This window comes from Eurypyga helias, unplaced genomic scaffold, assembly GCF_000690775.1.
Source record: "Eurypyga helias isolate BGI_N326 unplaced genomic scaffold, ASM69077v1 scaffold9171, whole genome shotgun sequence".
NCBI lineage: Eukaryota > Metazoa > Chordata > Aves > Eurypygiformes > Eurypygidae > Eurypyga > Eurypyga helias.
In genome coordinates this window covers 22,120-38,605 of record NW_010229000.1, presented here as the reverse complement: position 1 = coordinate 38,605, position 16,486 = coordinate 22,120, and the positions used below count along the sequence as shown (strand labels likewise).

The window sequence follows — 16,486 nt, the reverse complement described above, 5'->3', positions numbered from 1 at the left end:
GAATTCTGTGTAGCAGTCCACGAAGTCCTTCAGCTGCTGCCTGGAGAGTCCCTTTTCTGGAGTGTGGAGTGTGAATCCAGAAATTGGCACTGTGGGAGGGAGTTCTCCTGCCCTATGATTAAGCTCAACTTCTAGATACATGTTTTTTTAATTAATTCCTTTGTTAGGTCCAAGGAAACTTTTGATCAAAACATTTTCAAAATTTGTTTAGTCCTATAAATGAGTTTTCCTTTTTTCAAATAAGATTTTTTTTGTGATAAAAAAAAGTTTTGAAGTAATTCCCGGCTAACTCCATTAATTTCTTCCCTAAAGGAAAACAATAGCATTCTTCACAGAATTGCTGCAAAATATTTTTGTTTATATTTGTTGCAAAACTGAGTTGACTAAGAGGTGGTAATTTTAGTAATCTAAATAATCTATTTAAAAACAGGTGCAGGGGAAACAAATCACAGCTCAAACTTTTACTGGTTTAGCCCTTCTGGAACTATTTCCAACAGGTTTTGCTAAGAAAGTAAACAGCATTTGGGGAAAATAATACTTTAAATGGGAAGGAAGTTCATAGCTAATCTAATTATTTTCACAAAACATAGAGCCTAAGAAATAATATTTTCTAATTGTAGATTAGTTTCCTTTGCATTTGTTAATGATTTTTAAGTGCCTATAATATGACAGTTTAAGCTCAAGTACAGAAGACATTATAATCTATAATATTTCTGTTCTTGTCTTAACAGGGGGAATTTGTCTCCTGTTTGTTGTCACTCTTGCGACAAATGACTGATAGACATTATCAACAGCTTCTTGATAGCTTCAACACAAAGGAAGATCTGAGGGTAAGTAGCAAAATTGTCTTTGCAGTTGCTCAGGCCTCTGTTTTTCTGTGCTTTGGTGGAACGCTTCAGTATTTAAATGCAATCTGTTTTTCAGATGAGCTAACTTCTGCACAGGTTTTCACGTGTACTTAGGTCCACTCTTACGGTGGGTCTAGGATTCTGTTGCTTCTACAATGACAGCAGCTGGAATAGGGATGGGGAGGACTATATTACAACTTTAAAGCCATAAACTTAGCCTTAAAACCTGTGTTAAAGATGCTGTCAGTCTAAAGTTACACAGTTTTGCTTGATTCTTTCTAACAGGCAGTTAATTTTTTTGTTTGTTTTATTATACTTACTAATTATTCATGCATTCATTAAATTATATACAACAAAGGCAAACACACAGCTTGAGAAATGCATAATCAAGTAATTCTCTTTTTTTTTAGCCGTGCAGCAAGCCCATTGGCAGAAGGACCAGTCAGACTTGTAATGTCTGTCTGCCCAGTTGGGTCATGGAAGAGAGTAGCTGCAGAGCTCTGTCAGGGCAGCTTCTGCCGGTTTCATCGGTGGCATTACTGAGTTCATGGAGCTATGGCATTTTTAATTCCTTTTTTGGAGGAGAGGGGATACATTTTATTTTTTTTTAAGTCAAGATTTCCTGCATAAAGTTATAAATTTAAAATTTCACTCGACTAAATCCTGAAACTCTTATATAGTACCAAATTTGATCCCCACAAGAAATCTCGAGTAATCATGCCCGTTATTCAGCCTGTGATTCGAGACAGGAGAATAAATTGGGTCCTAGGACGATAATGTATTTTTAGATGTTACTCTTAATTTATCATTTGACAAACTTAGATACTGCTCTGAAAAAGGGAGTCTTATCATGGTGCAATTTCAGATTTTCTTAGATTCTTCATAGCTCTTTAGAGCAGTTCTGAAGAGAGCATACCATTCATGAGTGCCTTTTCTTTGTAGTGAGATGGTCACATTGAGCTTGAAAGATGGAAAATGCTTCTGAGAAGTTATCTCTGTCATGATTCAAGAGTACTACCTAGGACTTTATTTAGAGTGGATGATTTTTATACTAATATTACACCATCACACCTAGTACAGGTGCTGTCCTTAGGCAATTGTTAGTTTATGCTGTGGAACCTAGGCATTATTTACTGAAAATACTTTTCTTTTTGAGTTGTGAGCAGGTCTATATTTCTAGGGTTAGATTTTTGTATTTCCCAGAGGTTTCAAGATTGATTTCTCTTTGATGTATCTATGAAATACAGTGTTGAGTTTATTCAGACTTTCCTACTTCTAGAACATAAAAAACCTCTAGAATTAATGCTTGAATGGTGTTTGATTTGACACATTTATATTCCCCCCACGCACATACCCTACTATTATACAGAGACATATGGAAAGCATCTGTAGCCCGTGCCATCCGCTATCAAAATAGAGATCTAAAGAGCTCAAGTCCAGAGTTTGTTATTTCCGTTCAGATCTCATCAAATCAGCATCAGCGCCACCAGTGATTCAGTGGCATTAGGTTAATCATAATTAATGCAGCATTCCTTCTCTTCTGAATCTTAAATAATATATTGGGTTTTTTCCCTGACTTGGAAATTTTAAATATCACTGAAATGTGTATAACTGTGGGCAAGAGGGGAAGATGAGAGCTAGTATGTGAGGCTGACACTGCTGTTAATCATGAGGTGATTGTGCATGACTTGGGCTATTTAAACCATCTTGCCACTTCCCTCTCTATTTTTCTTTTTCTTTGTTTGCCAAATGTGGAACTTTCTTGGTATTTTATACTCTTTTAAGATATGCTTCTTAGGAAATGACATCAGTATGAGTAAATGAAGATTCAGAAGGTGTAAGTATCTGTGATAAGACTTTTTTTTTTTTTTTTTTTTTTTTTTTTTTTTTTTTTTTTGGTGCCTGAGATGCTTTTAGAGACTGAACTGCTGGTAGCCACAGTTAATCTTTGTGGCTAGTATGTACTTTGGGATTTAAGCTTCAGTGGTAACTCCTGTCGTGTTGCTGTATTTTTAAATCCTCTTTTTGCCTCCTGGTCAGTGATGTCAACATGGATTGGGTCTTCCCCAGATCTGCAAGTTACAAATATGATACGGGGTTTGCAAGGGACTTACCTGAGTGTAACCCAGGACTTTGAATTGATCTCTGCTGTGCTTTTTTTGCTATGACTAACCACCTATACTGAATGATTAGGCACTGATATCACAAGTTATTTCTTCTTTCTTCCACTCTAATTCTCAAAGCAACCGTGTCAAGTGCTTGCATGAATGCATATTTGCATTTTTGACACTAATAAAAAATACCCCCACCAAACCACTTCTCCAAACAAAAATTCACTCATGCAAGTACTTGGAAGTAGGGAACAAAGGTTGTCATTTATTCTATCAAAATTCTAATTTTTTTTTTTTAACAGTCTCTACCAAAATTAAGGGCTGTTTCCAGCTTGTTAATCACAGTATAGCAAAATGGAGACTTTGAAAGAATGACGGGTACACATTTTTATATGACATGCATCTGAGTGATGCTTTGAACAAAGGGTTGCTTATGGAAATATTTCCTCTTTCTGTAAATATATTTTGTTTAAGTAATTGACATGGTGACTATTTTTATTTTAGTCCGTTCTTTAAGAGAGTCAGGTTTTTTCCACACAAAGCAGAAGATAGGGAAAACATTATATATTTGAAAATATGCGAATGAAGTAAGAAAGAAATGACAGGGGATTCATGGCTGAGTGGTAGCACCAGAGACTATACTTCAGTCACTTTCTGGAACATTAAATTTAATGAGGCAGTAATTTTAAATGCTTCCTTTTATCTTTCAATATTGTTTTAAAGATATGCTCCTTTTGCTTACCACAAAATGCCATCTTCTTCTAGTAAACATATTTTATATCAATTTATAGAACAGAGGCGCCCCTGTAGGCGGATATTTGCTGCCGCAGATATAATTTATGACAAAAGGTAGCAGTGGAAGTTATAAATAGGAGAAGTGGGAAAGTGAATAAGAAAAACAGTACGTGTTATCACAATGCAGCTTTGACCACGGCAAGGTTGTTGTGGTTGATATGTGTAGGCTTTTTAATTAATAGATTAAAAGAAGACATAACAAACAGATAAGCATCTGCTAGAAGGCCTAGTTTTTATGGATTGGCAGTGTACCCTACATAATGTGGTAGAACAGACCATGGGGATGGGTCCTAAGCCTTAACTAATTCTCTGATCCCTCTCTTCCAGCCTGAGCAGGGTAAGGTGGGTGCTGAACCTTACCACTAAGTGCAGTGTATTCTACTGTTCTCTAATGACCCCTTGACACAGGCTGTGTGGGGCCCATCGGCATGGGGCATGTCTCCAGTGGAGAAGCTCAGTTCCAGCCACTGTCCTTCCCTTGCTGTGCAGGGACGTGTGCTCCCATATGGGACTTTTGAAAGGATGGGTACTGGGGCCACAGGGTAGGTCTACAAAAAGTATTTAGGTGGCTTCTGATGTAGGTTGAGGAAGCAGTCAGGAAAAAAGATCTGGGAAAGTAGTTGGACACAGGATGGATAAGTTGTCCTGGCAGAGAGCGCTCGCTGTCAAACTATTCTTTTTCTTATGGGCACCTTGGCACTCTGCAAAAAAGCTCTAGGATGTTTCACAAAGCCTTGACACCAAGTAGCTCTATAATTCTGCAATGGGTAATCAGGCAATTAACTTCTAAGTGGCTGTTGACCTGAACTAAAATGCTAATATAGATGCACCCTGAGAGATAGAGTGGAAACTGACCTGCTTTACAGGGGATTTTACATGCAGACAGGGAGGTGTGAAAGAAATTCCAAGGCAGTTTTTGATTAAATAAATAGATGGTTTTCAGTCTTTCAGAAGGCCATGCTTCTCAATCACAGTTTGATAATTTCATCAAGCAAATACTGCTGCTAGAGGAAACTGAACTGTGATACTGGGATATTATTCAAGTGGTATAAGATAGTACTGGAGCTTTTGTACACTAGGTAGGAATATTAAGAGGTGGTATTTAGAATATGTAAAAAGACATAATTACTCCCTTGCTGTCTGTTAAGATAGAAAGCATATGAGACATTAATTATATCTGTACTCAACCAACCAAATGTTAGTTCACTTATACTGCCGGCAAAAGTGGTTTTTAAATGTTAAAATCTGTTACTAAATCATTATGTGCGTTCAGCAGAGCAGATTCAACTATGAAAGACAATAGTTTAGAGCAAAGGAAACAGTTCAAAATATAGTTACAAAATTGATCTTCTATGAATGGTAGTTCATAATAATGTGATGTTTGGATCATGCAACAAAAATAAGCGATTGCAACATGCAAAATGCCAGGCATTGTCATGCTGATCAAAACATTTTATGGAATTCTTACATGGAGGTGGGTCCCTTGGGAGTGAGCACCAGCACTGCATATTGATGAGCAGTGCTGACACATGAAGGATACCAGCACGTTGATGGCAAATGTCAGAATAGTCAACTGACATTTTACCCTTTGGTTATTTCCATCCTTAGAATGGATTCCTAGGGAAATGTATTGCCAAGTATACAAAAACTGAATCAGGAAAAATAAGTTAGATACAGATTAATTGTGTTGATAGAACCTTAAAAGTTGCATCTTGAAAATCTTAAAACTGACTAGCTTTTCTAAACTTTTTTTTGAGTTCTCTTTCAGTCATACTTCAGCTTTGAATTATACTGCATTTTGTTTACATTTTTTAAATATGTACTGTAACAAAGAGATCTTTGGTCTTACTTAGGCTTTTCAAATCCACATTTTATATCCAATATCATTTATTACTAAATTGATGACACAATTTTGTATTTTTCTGTTAAAATTAGGAATAATTAGCCTGAGGTTAGTGATTCAAAATGTAATGCCAGTATCTACATTTGCTTTGTTTTAAAGTTTGCTTGGAATAAAAGATTCATTCTGGTTTTAGCCTAGTCACCTGAAGAAATGAAGTATATATGATCTTCCTCTCTCTCATTCTTTATGACTTTTGAACAAGCTGTTGAATTTCAGCAGGCTTTGGCAGTGTCCCATGGGTCTCAACGGCACTAAGGTTACACCTTATGCAGCTTTTAGGTTTAGTCCTTAAACCATTGCTTGGTTTCCCAGCATCAGCCATTTGGTCTCTGCAGTTCAGCAGCCAGTCGGTTAACTGCCTAACATCAGCGACGTGTATTGTATCTGGACAACAGGCGGAATAAAAATGAGATAGGGGAGAATTATTGTGAGGTGACATACAGCAGCATTCGAGGTGTTGCTGTGTTGTTGGGATTATGGCACAGAGCTGCAGGGATTTCGGCACAGGGAATGGAGGTAACCTCTAAAGAAAAAAAGGAGCAGGCAGAAGTCTTGAAATTGAACTACAAGGTGCAAAGCTATAGGAAGGCAGTCTAGAGTAAATGTTGCTGGTAGAGCTACTTGTTTATCTATAAAGCTGGTCACCTGCATTCAAACATGATGTTATCTGCAATGAGTATCGTTTACACTCTTTAATCCAAAGATTTTTTTGGCATCTTGCTCAAAAAACAGGTTGTCTCTTTTATGTAATCTTTTCTGGTGGGTGGGTGCAGGGATCTCAGCTGCCTTTCCCAGCGCTTGCATTCGTCCCCCTTTACAGTGATTCTCTAATGAAAGACATCTGTTGTGCAATGCCCATCATCTACAGTTCGGTAAATGCACTTGAGAATATATTTTGATGTTCAAAATTATTTGGTATGCCTTGGTTGTACCTTCATCTCATCTGTGTTCCGAGCTAAATCTCTACAGGTGGTATGGGCATAATCAATACAAGAGATTTCAAGGTCAGGTACTGCACTGATTCTGTTAGGCGTGTTACGTGACTTGCCTCTTCCCCTCTGTGATGTCAAAAGCTCCAATTTGCTTACTAAAATACTGGCAGTACTATACATAATCAAGATGTGCCATTAGAAATGTTACCCTTGTTAGTAGATTTGTTTGTGAAAAGAAAATCTGAAAAAACGTGGTGGGGGGAATAGTTTTAGTTATTTATTAGTGTGTTAAATGACATAGGAGATGATAATGCTAAAAGCTCTTAAGCAGTGCTTTCTACGTTCAGAGTAGCTCAGATGTGTTCACTATTTTTATAGATTCAGCAAATGAGGCAGAATGGTTAAGTGACCTGCATACAGATGGCCAGCTGCGATAACAGTTCAGGGGCCTGGGCATCACTGTTGAATTCACTGGTCTTTGCAAACCTAGCGATAAAATTGTACTTGCACTCTGTCTTTCCCACCAAGTAATGTCACTCTTGGAATAAATCTTGAGAGTGATGAAAACCTGGCATGATTAAGGAGATATTCAGAACTGTGTAGTGTTTATAATGTGCTCTTTTGATTTGCAAATTGTTCTCGGGATCGCATTTGTGGAAGTGTATGGGTGGAAACCAAATGCATCTTTGACATTTCTCTTATGTATTGCTGTCAATCAAACGGCACATTAAATTATTTTCCTCCTTTTAAGAAAAATGAATTAGATCACCATTTGAAGCTTTCTTGGGGAATCAAAAAAAAAGGAAAAATATTCAGAGGTGTATCTATGTTGAAAATAAATGTGATTCTGCTCTTTCTACAATGACTTTTTTGTCTCTGATTAAAATAATTTTAAAGCAGCAAAGACATACAACTGTTTCTTTTCCTTCCAAAGGATTTCCTGCTGCAGATTTTCACTGTATTTCGGATACTAATACGACCTGAGATGTTTCCAAAAGACTGGACAGTGATGCGCTTGGTTGCAAACAAGTAAGGCGTTTTTAATGTTAATAACAAATATGGGTAGTGTGCAAAGATCATGGTGTAAATAAATAATTATATGTAATAAAAATTCAAAATAACTTTTATAACACTGGCTGCAGTTTTTCATTTTTTAATTTAAAATTTAAAATCTCTGGACATATTTTGCACAACAAATTCATGATATAATCTGTATCCCTTTCTATTTTGGATTTCAGTAAGCACATATAACTAGAAACCCAGAAACACTTTTACAGAATGAAGATGCTAAGCATCAACAGCTTTGTTTTCCAAGTAGCAAATGACAAGTCTCAACAGAACTTTCATTTCAAATCTGTTCGTTGAAATGCTGAGTTAGTAAAGATCTGCTTGCTCTACAGGAGAAATTATCTGCTGTTATATCATTAATGATGTTTTTGCATGTTTGTTAACTTAGTGCTTGTCAGAAAAATCACAAATTAAAAATCACAGATCAGGAAATGAGGTACAGCACAGGTAACAGCAACCTAGGGCTCTAAGCATTGCCTAGTGATACTCTAAGATATAGCCTGCCTTTTGAGCTATTCTTTCCCTGCTCAGGTCTTATTTTTAGAGAAACAGGTTTCCAGTGTTTCTGAGGTCATTACGACAAGTCTGAAACTATTGAATTTTATTTCACCTCTGCCACCAGCTATCCTTTTTTGTAGGCTTAGCTTTAGATCAGATAAGCCAGATGAACAGTCAACACAATTATAAAAGCCAATGCCTGTAGGGGAGTGGGGTTGTGTTGGGCAGCCCTAGGAATCCAGAATTTAGGATTGACTTAAACTTTCATGCTATGTATTGTAATGCCTAATGGAAATTAGTTTTCAGTCTGTGTTGGGCCTGCTGGCTCTAAGGAGAATTTAAATTCATGGTGCTCTACAGCCTACTTGTAACCATATTATTGTTACAATTAAATTTGGCAAAACTTTTGATCATGATAGATATTTGTTTTGTGTGTGTGGATATAGAAGCATCATAGTATTTGTTCAAACTTTGTCATGACTTGAAAAAAAAAACTTTTTGCACATTTTTACTACCTCACCTACTGTTACTAATCTTGAATTAGTTGCAAATCTAGAATAGTGTTGCTAAGTTTGAATTCCAGGAAAAAAAAAAAATCGAAGAATGGATATGGTCATTTGTTTCTTTGTATGATATTAAAGAAGATATGGCTGATACCAGCCTGCTCCTGGTAATCATGCTTAAGAAACAGAGAAATACAGGAAAGAGGGGAAAAAAGATAGGAACTTTTAGACTAAATATATAATTTAAGAAATTGTTATATATTCCAGAAACAGCTGGCTTGGCAGATGGCTTTGCAGCAGCTGACATATACAAAACGAAGATTTAGGAATGACCTTGGCACATGTTTCTCAGGCTGGTGGTGTTCTGATATGCTAAAGATGATACTAAGTTCTGCAAAAGGAATGTTTATTTTCACTAGTACCTTAGTTAGCATCACACATCTCCTTTTATTAATCCATGTGACGTTGCCTCTGTCCATTTAGGAGGCGACTGTATGGTCATTTCTGTCATGCAAAGTACATAGGCAGAAGTTGGCAATAACTGCTGGGATTTGGCCACGAAATGCCAATCAGATTGGCTAACTGAACCTGATAACCGCAATTTGCATAAGCATTGTGCCAGCACGTGGGATGGGAACACATCTTTACCAATTCAGCCTTCAGTAATTGCTTCGCTAGGCATCCGTTCCTCCTTTGTGGAGGGAACGCTGGTTTGCTATAAAACAGGGGGTTGGCCAGGTGTTCTTAATAGTGTGGTGTGAACTGAAGAGTCAACATTCCTATATTATGCATCTACAGCTTAGTTTCCATTCCTTTTTGAGGCAGCAGAAAGGATAATCCACTTCTGTTCTTTGCCTCAGTTGCAGAGCGCATCTTTTCTGGAGCTGTTTCTGGTCAGGCGCTCCTCCCTTTTCACGCATGTCCCCCGCTGCCATTGCAGTGGCTCCTCTGCTCAGCTTTCCCCAGTGTGTTCTAAAGCACAGAGCCGCAGAGGAGTAGTTTCCTAGAATGATCCCAACCCAAAATCTTTAAGTGCAAAGGGAAGAGCCTGGAGGCAGGATGAGAAAGCGGGGCACTGCCCGCACCACAGACGGAAGCGGCTGTGAGCCATTCTCCCTGAGCTTCACTGCATGATCCCGAGCGCTTCCAATGGTCTGAGCCTCTTCAGGATTGAAGGCAAAACTTCTTGACTTCCTTGCTCCACTGTTCATGATTAAAAGGAAAAACTAGGCCCAACCCATCTTTTTAAGAGCGTAATCAAGTAATCCATTAACAGTGCGGATCTTCTCTAACTCCAGCTTCCCAGGAATGAAATGACTGTCATGTTTCCTGTGTCAGGTGGCCACTGCCTTGGCTGTCTGGGCGTCAGCCTGAGGAAAGGTAGCTAATCTGAAGGCAGTGTGTGCCTTCACCCATCACTGCAGTCACATCACCAGCAGCACTGTCTTTTCCTCCCTTGTCCCTAGAGTGATATGAAAATTCAAACTGTCTTATTTACAGGAAGAGAGAGTTAGCCTGTCTGAGCCTAGGGAACAAATGAGTCCTAGCAAGGCTGTAATCAGGTAATATGCTTTTCCTGAGAGGGCAAAAAAAAAAAAAGTCTCTTATTTATATATGCAGAACTCAGTCTTTCAATTACCTGAAAGATTTTTAGGTCTTTAAATGCCATAATTCTTTCAATATGTAATATTTATTTATAAAAATATGGCTGCCCTCTGGCTTCTAGATTTTTTTTCTTTCTTTTTTCAGTGTTTTTAGTAATTTTATGTAGCATCGGATACTTGGATGCTTCCTGGGATTTAAAAAAAAAAAAAAATCCCAGAAAACACTGTGAGTTTAAGAACAGAAATCTGTAACTATTCAGAAATTAAGATATTTCACGATGATGCATGCATGATCTGTAATCCTGAATATCTGGATGCCCAACATGAAAAAATATTAATGGCTATCATTATAAAACTATCAAGTTGAGTTTGAGAAATAAAGTAACATTTAAAAAAGAAGACTTAGCACTAAAGCAGAGAAATAGATTGTTTTCTTGAATTGTCATCTGAGATGAAAGGAAAAGAGCATGCAAAAAAAAAAATCCCTAATGTTTGTTAGCTTCTAGCAGTCAAGCAATGAGACAGAAATTAACTTTGTTTAAAATTGCACAGCCATGTAATATCTGTAGTGAGCTCATCAGCAAAGCAAAATAATTGCTTAGGGTTATCTAATGTTTTCAACATGGATGTTACTACTGAGTGACTAAGTATGTTTTTATCTGTACTATGGAAAATACAGTTTTAATTTCTTTCATTATAGGGATATTTGTAAGATAGACTTACTTTCTACATCAGCTCTGCAATATGTTACCTTGCTGGCCCTCTAAACAAAGCTTTTATTTGTAACTGCAAATGAACCCCACGTAATATAGGAAGATGTCTGCATCAGTTGCCTAGCGCCAGAGAGGAATCCAGAATTCTGTAATAAAATATGCTAGACTAAAACTGAAGCTTCTGGATAACACCTTCATAATGTCTCTCTCAACTGGAAATCACTGTGCAATGGTCACTTGCTTAAGGTACCCTAAGGTTAGGAAAAGAATCATTTAGATAATGCTTTAATTGACGGGAATCTTTTGAGAGCATTTAACAGACTCAGCTGAACTCAAGGTAATGTCGTGTTTCATTAGCAATTGAGGATGCTGTTGGAGAGCAAAGTGAGTTTCTATTACTTGCTGAGCAAAGGTTTGATATTCATAACATACTGTGCCAATGTATTATTGAACAATGCACTAATTTTCCACTGCTCCTGGTATGCAAGAAGCTTTAATTTTGAAGAGCTCTGTGTGATTAACTATGCATACCCTTTCAGCAGTTTGTTAAATGGCAGAGATGCTGGATCATACAATTCTCAATTTGAATTTCATAAGCATACAAAATGGATGTATGAATATTATTATTTATAGTAAAATAATTGATCTGTAAAGTGAGATTTACTACAGTGTGTTGCTTATACTAAAATTTCAAATATAGCTACTGACAGTGGGACATAGGGACTTTGCAGAGAGAAACCTTTGGTTATCTGATTCATTAATGGCTGAAAGACATTCTTGTTTTTTAAAAAGTGACTTAAATGGAATATACAGTAAAGGAAGACATCAAATTAGCATTAATTTCCTCATTATGGCTGCTCTGTAGAATCCTTTTAGCTCCCATAGTGTAGGAGTCTGAGACTCCTACAATGCACAAAAATTCTTGCCTTTATGTAATACACAGTGTTACTAACAACGTCCTTGCTTTTATGTAACACAAAATGTTGCTGACAACTGCACTGGACCTGCAGCCTGTCACAAAAAGCGTTTTGTAGGTATAGGTATGCATGTATGCGTAAGTTTATGTACAGAAACCAATAGATATACACACAGATATGTGACTCTAGGTTGATTTCATTTATTTATGAAGTATGAGAGAACACCTGTTTCTGTTCAAACACCTCTGTGCTTGGGAAAAATTCACTCTGAAATAGCAAAAGATGAAATGGGAAGCTAATGTTACATATTTTTCCCATATGGGACGTTTCATATGGGGAATTTCAGAATGGAAAAAGAAAGCTTTCATCTTCTACCATTGGCAAAAGCCAGGTTGCCAGAGCACAGTCCAGTCAGCAAACCAGTTGGTGAACTTCTCGGGGCTGATTTGGATTTTTGAAACAGGTTATTGCCAAAGGGTTTGCTGTGAAAATTTGGTGGAAAAGCTACTCTGCCAAAAATACCCTGTCTAAACCTTGGGTTAGCATTCTGTGTATGAACCCAGAATAATTTAGTAGCTCAAAGCAGAGTTTTTTCCCCTGTAAAAGAGTCAGTGGTTCTGAACAAGTTTGTGGCAGGTGGTTAAGAGGAAGAAAAGCAAGTCTTGTCATCAACTCAATGTTTTCTAGTTTGATACTCAAATGGATTTTAAATAAATGATGTTGTTGTTTTGAAATTGTTGGCTGGGAAGCAACTTGGAATGTGAATATTGTACTGGATCAGTCAGCTGTCCATCTGTCCTCTGGCTGCTGTTTCTGCTTTGTGCATTTTGGCCTTTTTTATAGAACCTACATTATGAAGAGAACCCCCAGTGTTTTCTGTCCTACCTGTTTTTAGTTTCTTTTGTGGATTCAGTTCATGAGTCAAAGATACTGGCTTCATCTTTCTAAGTTCATTTTTGAAGTTTTTAATGTACAATATGGGTACTTTACAGACTCACATTTTATCCACTAATCCATCTCCTATCTTTGGCTTACCAAATAAATCAAAACTGGGCTGCGTTATCTAGAGCAAGAAACACTTGCACTGATGTTATTTTATTACCTCAGGAGAATGCTGAAAAAAAAAAATTCTAAATATTGTATTTGAGATTTCTAGGCTAATTTTCTCCTCGTAAGAATTGAAGCAGATCTTTCTCTTCAGTTTCACCTGCCGTGGAAGGAATGTGGCAAGAAAGGAATTATCTCAGACAAAAATAGAACTGTGTAACATAAACTTGGCAATGTGGTTGCAGTTTTTGAGATCTGGAATTTGCTCTTGCATACCTTTTTTCAGGGTTTTATTACTTTGGACCTCGTTTGAAATTTTACGTAGCATTAGGTCTGATGAACTGACCTGTTCTGTCAGAACAACTTTCTGAAATATGCAAAGGATTTCCATTTTGTGAAACATATGGGTTGTAAATTAAATCATGTACAGTAACAAGAATGATAGGATTCTTTCTTTTTTTTCTTATCCATGCCTTCATTCCTAGCTTTGCTTATATTACAGTTTGTTAACATTTCACTTTGTCTTCCATGCTGCAACAGGGAGTGCTGTACACCCACTCTAACTCCCCGTTGGTGGAAAAGTGGGGTAAACTGTACAGATGAGTGCTAACCATGGAGCACTGCTTGGATAGAAAAGCTACAGTGTAATTGTTGAGAAAATAATAATGTATGACAATCCCCTTTAAGCACTGGAACTAGGAATGAATGAAATTTGAGACTCAAGCAGTGTTCTAAAAACAGTCTCAGACTTGGCTGTTACAGGTGTTCAGACACATCAAGCCAGAAGGTAAAGTTTGGCAGGGACAGTCATTTTAAAACTAAAGAAATAGAAGGAAATATTAGAAGTGGTAATAAGCTAAATGATACATAGCCATTTTGTATTTATAAACTTGAAATCTGTCAAAAGTGCCAGAAGAAAAATATAATTTGTCTCCTAGGTGGGTTGGTTAATGTATAATTCTTCAGAATTGTGAAGATGAAAAACATTATACCCTTGAAATATATATATATTGCTGCTATTATGTTTAATAAAACATTTTGTCTTGAATGCATTCTAAAAATAGTAAAAAATCAAGTCCAAAGTATGAAAAGGAAAACAAATTTTAGCATTGTAACATCATACAGGTCAAGAACCATGTTCAGAGTAGTACTAGATGTATTAATAGCAGATAGATGGTAATTAGGAGAAATGTGTAGATACGACCTTTTTCTCAAAAGGTCTTTAAACAGTTGACTGTTGTAAAATAGATGACTGTAACAGTGAAAAGAACATTCTATGTTTATCTTTTTTCCTCCCCCGTAAGCATCCACTACTGACTACTTTCAAAAAAATGTAATGGTTTATGTGGATTTTTGGTTTTGTCTAAATATGTTGATAGACTCGAGTGCTGCAGAGGTTAGCCTAAGGGTTGAATCATTGAAATTAATTACACTTAAATAATCTTTAAGGATGTTCTGTTTCCTCAGATTACCAGACTTGTTTGGTACAATGCACAAGGCTGTCATTGACCTCTGGTGACAATCGCTGTGAAAGGATTTTGGTCATATATATTTATCCAAGATAGATTAATATTATTCAGGCAGGTGTCAACACAGGGCAGTGTATGATCATTTGCAACAAACAGAATAGAGATCTTTAGAAGCAGATCTTTCTGCAGAGCTCATCAATTTGGCATTTCTCTCTTGTCATTAAAAAGACTCTTTGTCCATAGGGCTGTAAGTATTGTATATTGGCAAATATATTTATAATCTATGTGCACGTATTTTCAGTAACAAGACAGCTTGAAAGCAAATTGCCCAACTGTATGTATTACTGCTAGTAGGACAAAATTCTTATATCAGAATTACTTGCAGAACAAAATTCATGGTTTGTCTTTTTGACCAATTATATTCTTCTGTACCAAAGATCTGGTTTAGCACGCGTTCTTTCATCGCACGTATTCTTATTTTTTCTTCATGTGCATGTGTTCTGTCAATACGTGCTGTTAGTAGTCAGATATTTATATATGTTTAAAATGTAATATTTAATGCCACCATACATACTACATCTACTTCTTCATTGGAAAATTGTCTGTCTCTGAGTATTAAATATGAATTTCCACTTAATGAAAACTGCTGTCTTTTTCATTCTTTTCTTCCCAGTGTGATCATTACTACAGTTTTGTACCTTTCGGATGCCCTTCGTAAAAACTTCTTAAATGAAAACTTTGATTACAAGGTAGAGTAAATGTGTCTAACATAAGACAGATGCAATAGCTGCTATATCATCCTGTGGCTTGATTGTTTGTTATTAAACTTAGGTCCAGCATCTAAACAGCTAGATCATATACTAAATCAGCAATTTCAAGTGCTCAGAGATTATGGTTTTTTTCTTAAATACAGAACTGTCTTAAAAATCAGGAGTACTGTGGGTTTTTTTAATTTCTTCTTATTTTTCATTTTGTTATTTCAGCCTCTATGTTAGACTACTTATTCAGGATTTTGCATAGGATATTTTGGATTATAGAGACTAATTTTATTGTTGCATGTTATTTTAGAATTATTGCAGAAAGAAAAATTATTTCATTTTCTAATGGATGCAAATTTATAAAAAATATAGTTTTGCATTTCACTAATTTCTCTCAAGATCAATTAACATGCTGCATTACTAAAATTAGAAAATTACATGGTGAACATAGCTAAAGATGTTAGTGAGTACCTCATATAATGAGATACGGCACCTGTGATAAACCATGAATTACACAATGATGCTTTTAGGGTTCACACAAGAAGACCTTGGAATGTATCTGAAAAGACCCATTCCCATGGAAACCTGAACAAATATTCTGCCCAACCAAGAGACATTAGTCCAATTGATTAATCACAAAAAGTGCAGAATTCCCTTCCTAAAGAAGTTGTGGGTGCTTCACTGAAAATCTAGACTCCAGCTGGCAAAGTTGGTGGGAATACAGATTTATCTTCCTGACATAACTGGACATGAGGAAGCCTGTCCTTTATGAAGTTCCACAAGTTCAGAGGCCTAAGCTGATAAAAGAATTGCCTGTAGACAAGGCATCCATGTTCATTAAACTTGCTTATCAATGTTATTACTGTTCTGCAGAAGTGCAGTGTCTGGAAAAGGCCTCCCCCTACACTTCTTTCTTCCTCCTTCCATGGAGCAGCTATAATTGGGTTATAATAATTTTTAATGTATTTTAAATTTATCTTTAAATCTTCTAAGCAGAAGATTCAACATCTGATTCATAAAGCATGTGCACAAAACCTCTGTATATTTGCAATATACAGACGACTTTGTTTTTGTCCAGTGAAGCCTGCAACAAGTGAGACTTGCAAATAATAATAAACAATAGGACGGGCCTCAGAATGACAAATCTGTTATGTGATAGCTTTTGGGGTTTTGGACTTAAAGACATAACTGGTTTTAGTCTTCAATTAAAAAATAGACCAAAAAATGTTTTCAGATTAAGAAGGTAACTTTTTCTGATTTGGAGGGATGGAAAAAAAAAAATTATCTGCAACTTTGAAACCTTTACATTTAAGAGATGTA

General features: G+C 36.5%; 1 protein-coding gene across 1 annotated transcript in view; it reads left to right on the top strand.

The window, feature by feature from the left end:
* LOC104516038 (dedicator of cytokinesis protein 4) overlaps nucleotides 1-16,486 on the top strand; it is a gene marked incomplete at both ends in the record, with an annotated part of 66,785 nt that overhangs the window by 28,898 nt on the left and 21,401 nt on the right. The window contains 3 exons of the mRNA XM_010160234.1: nucleotides 732-830; nucleotides 7,524-7,618; nucleotides 15,082-15,157. Of these exons, the coding sequence (XP_010158536.1) occupies nucleotides 732-830; nucleotides 7,524-7,618; nucleotides 15,082-15,157 (270 nt within the window). The remainder of the gene's footprint in view (nucleotides 1-731; nucleotides 831-7,523; nucleotides 7,619-15,081; nucleotides 15,158-16,486) is intronic.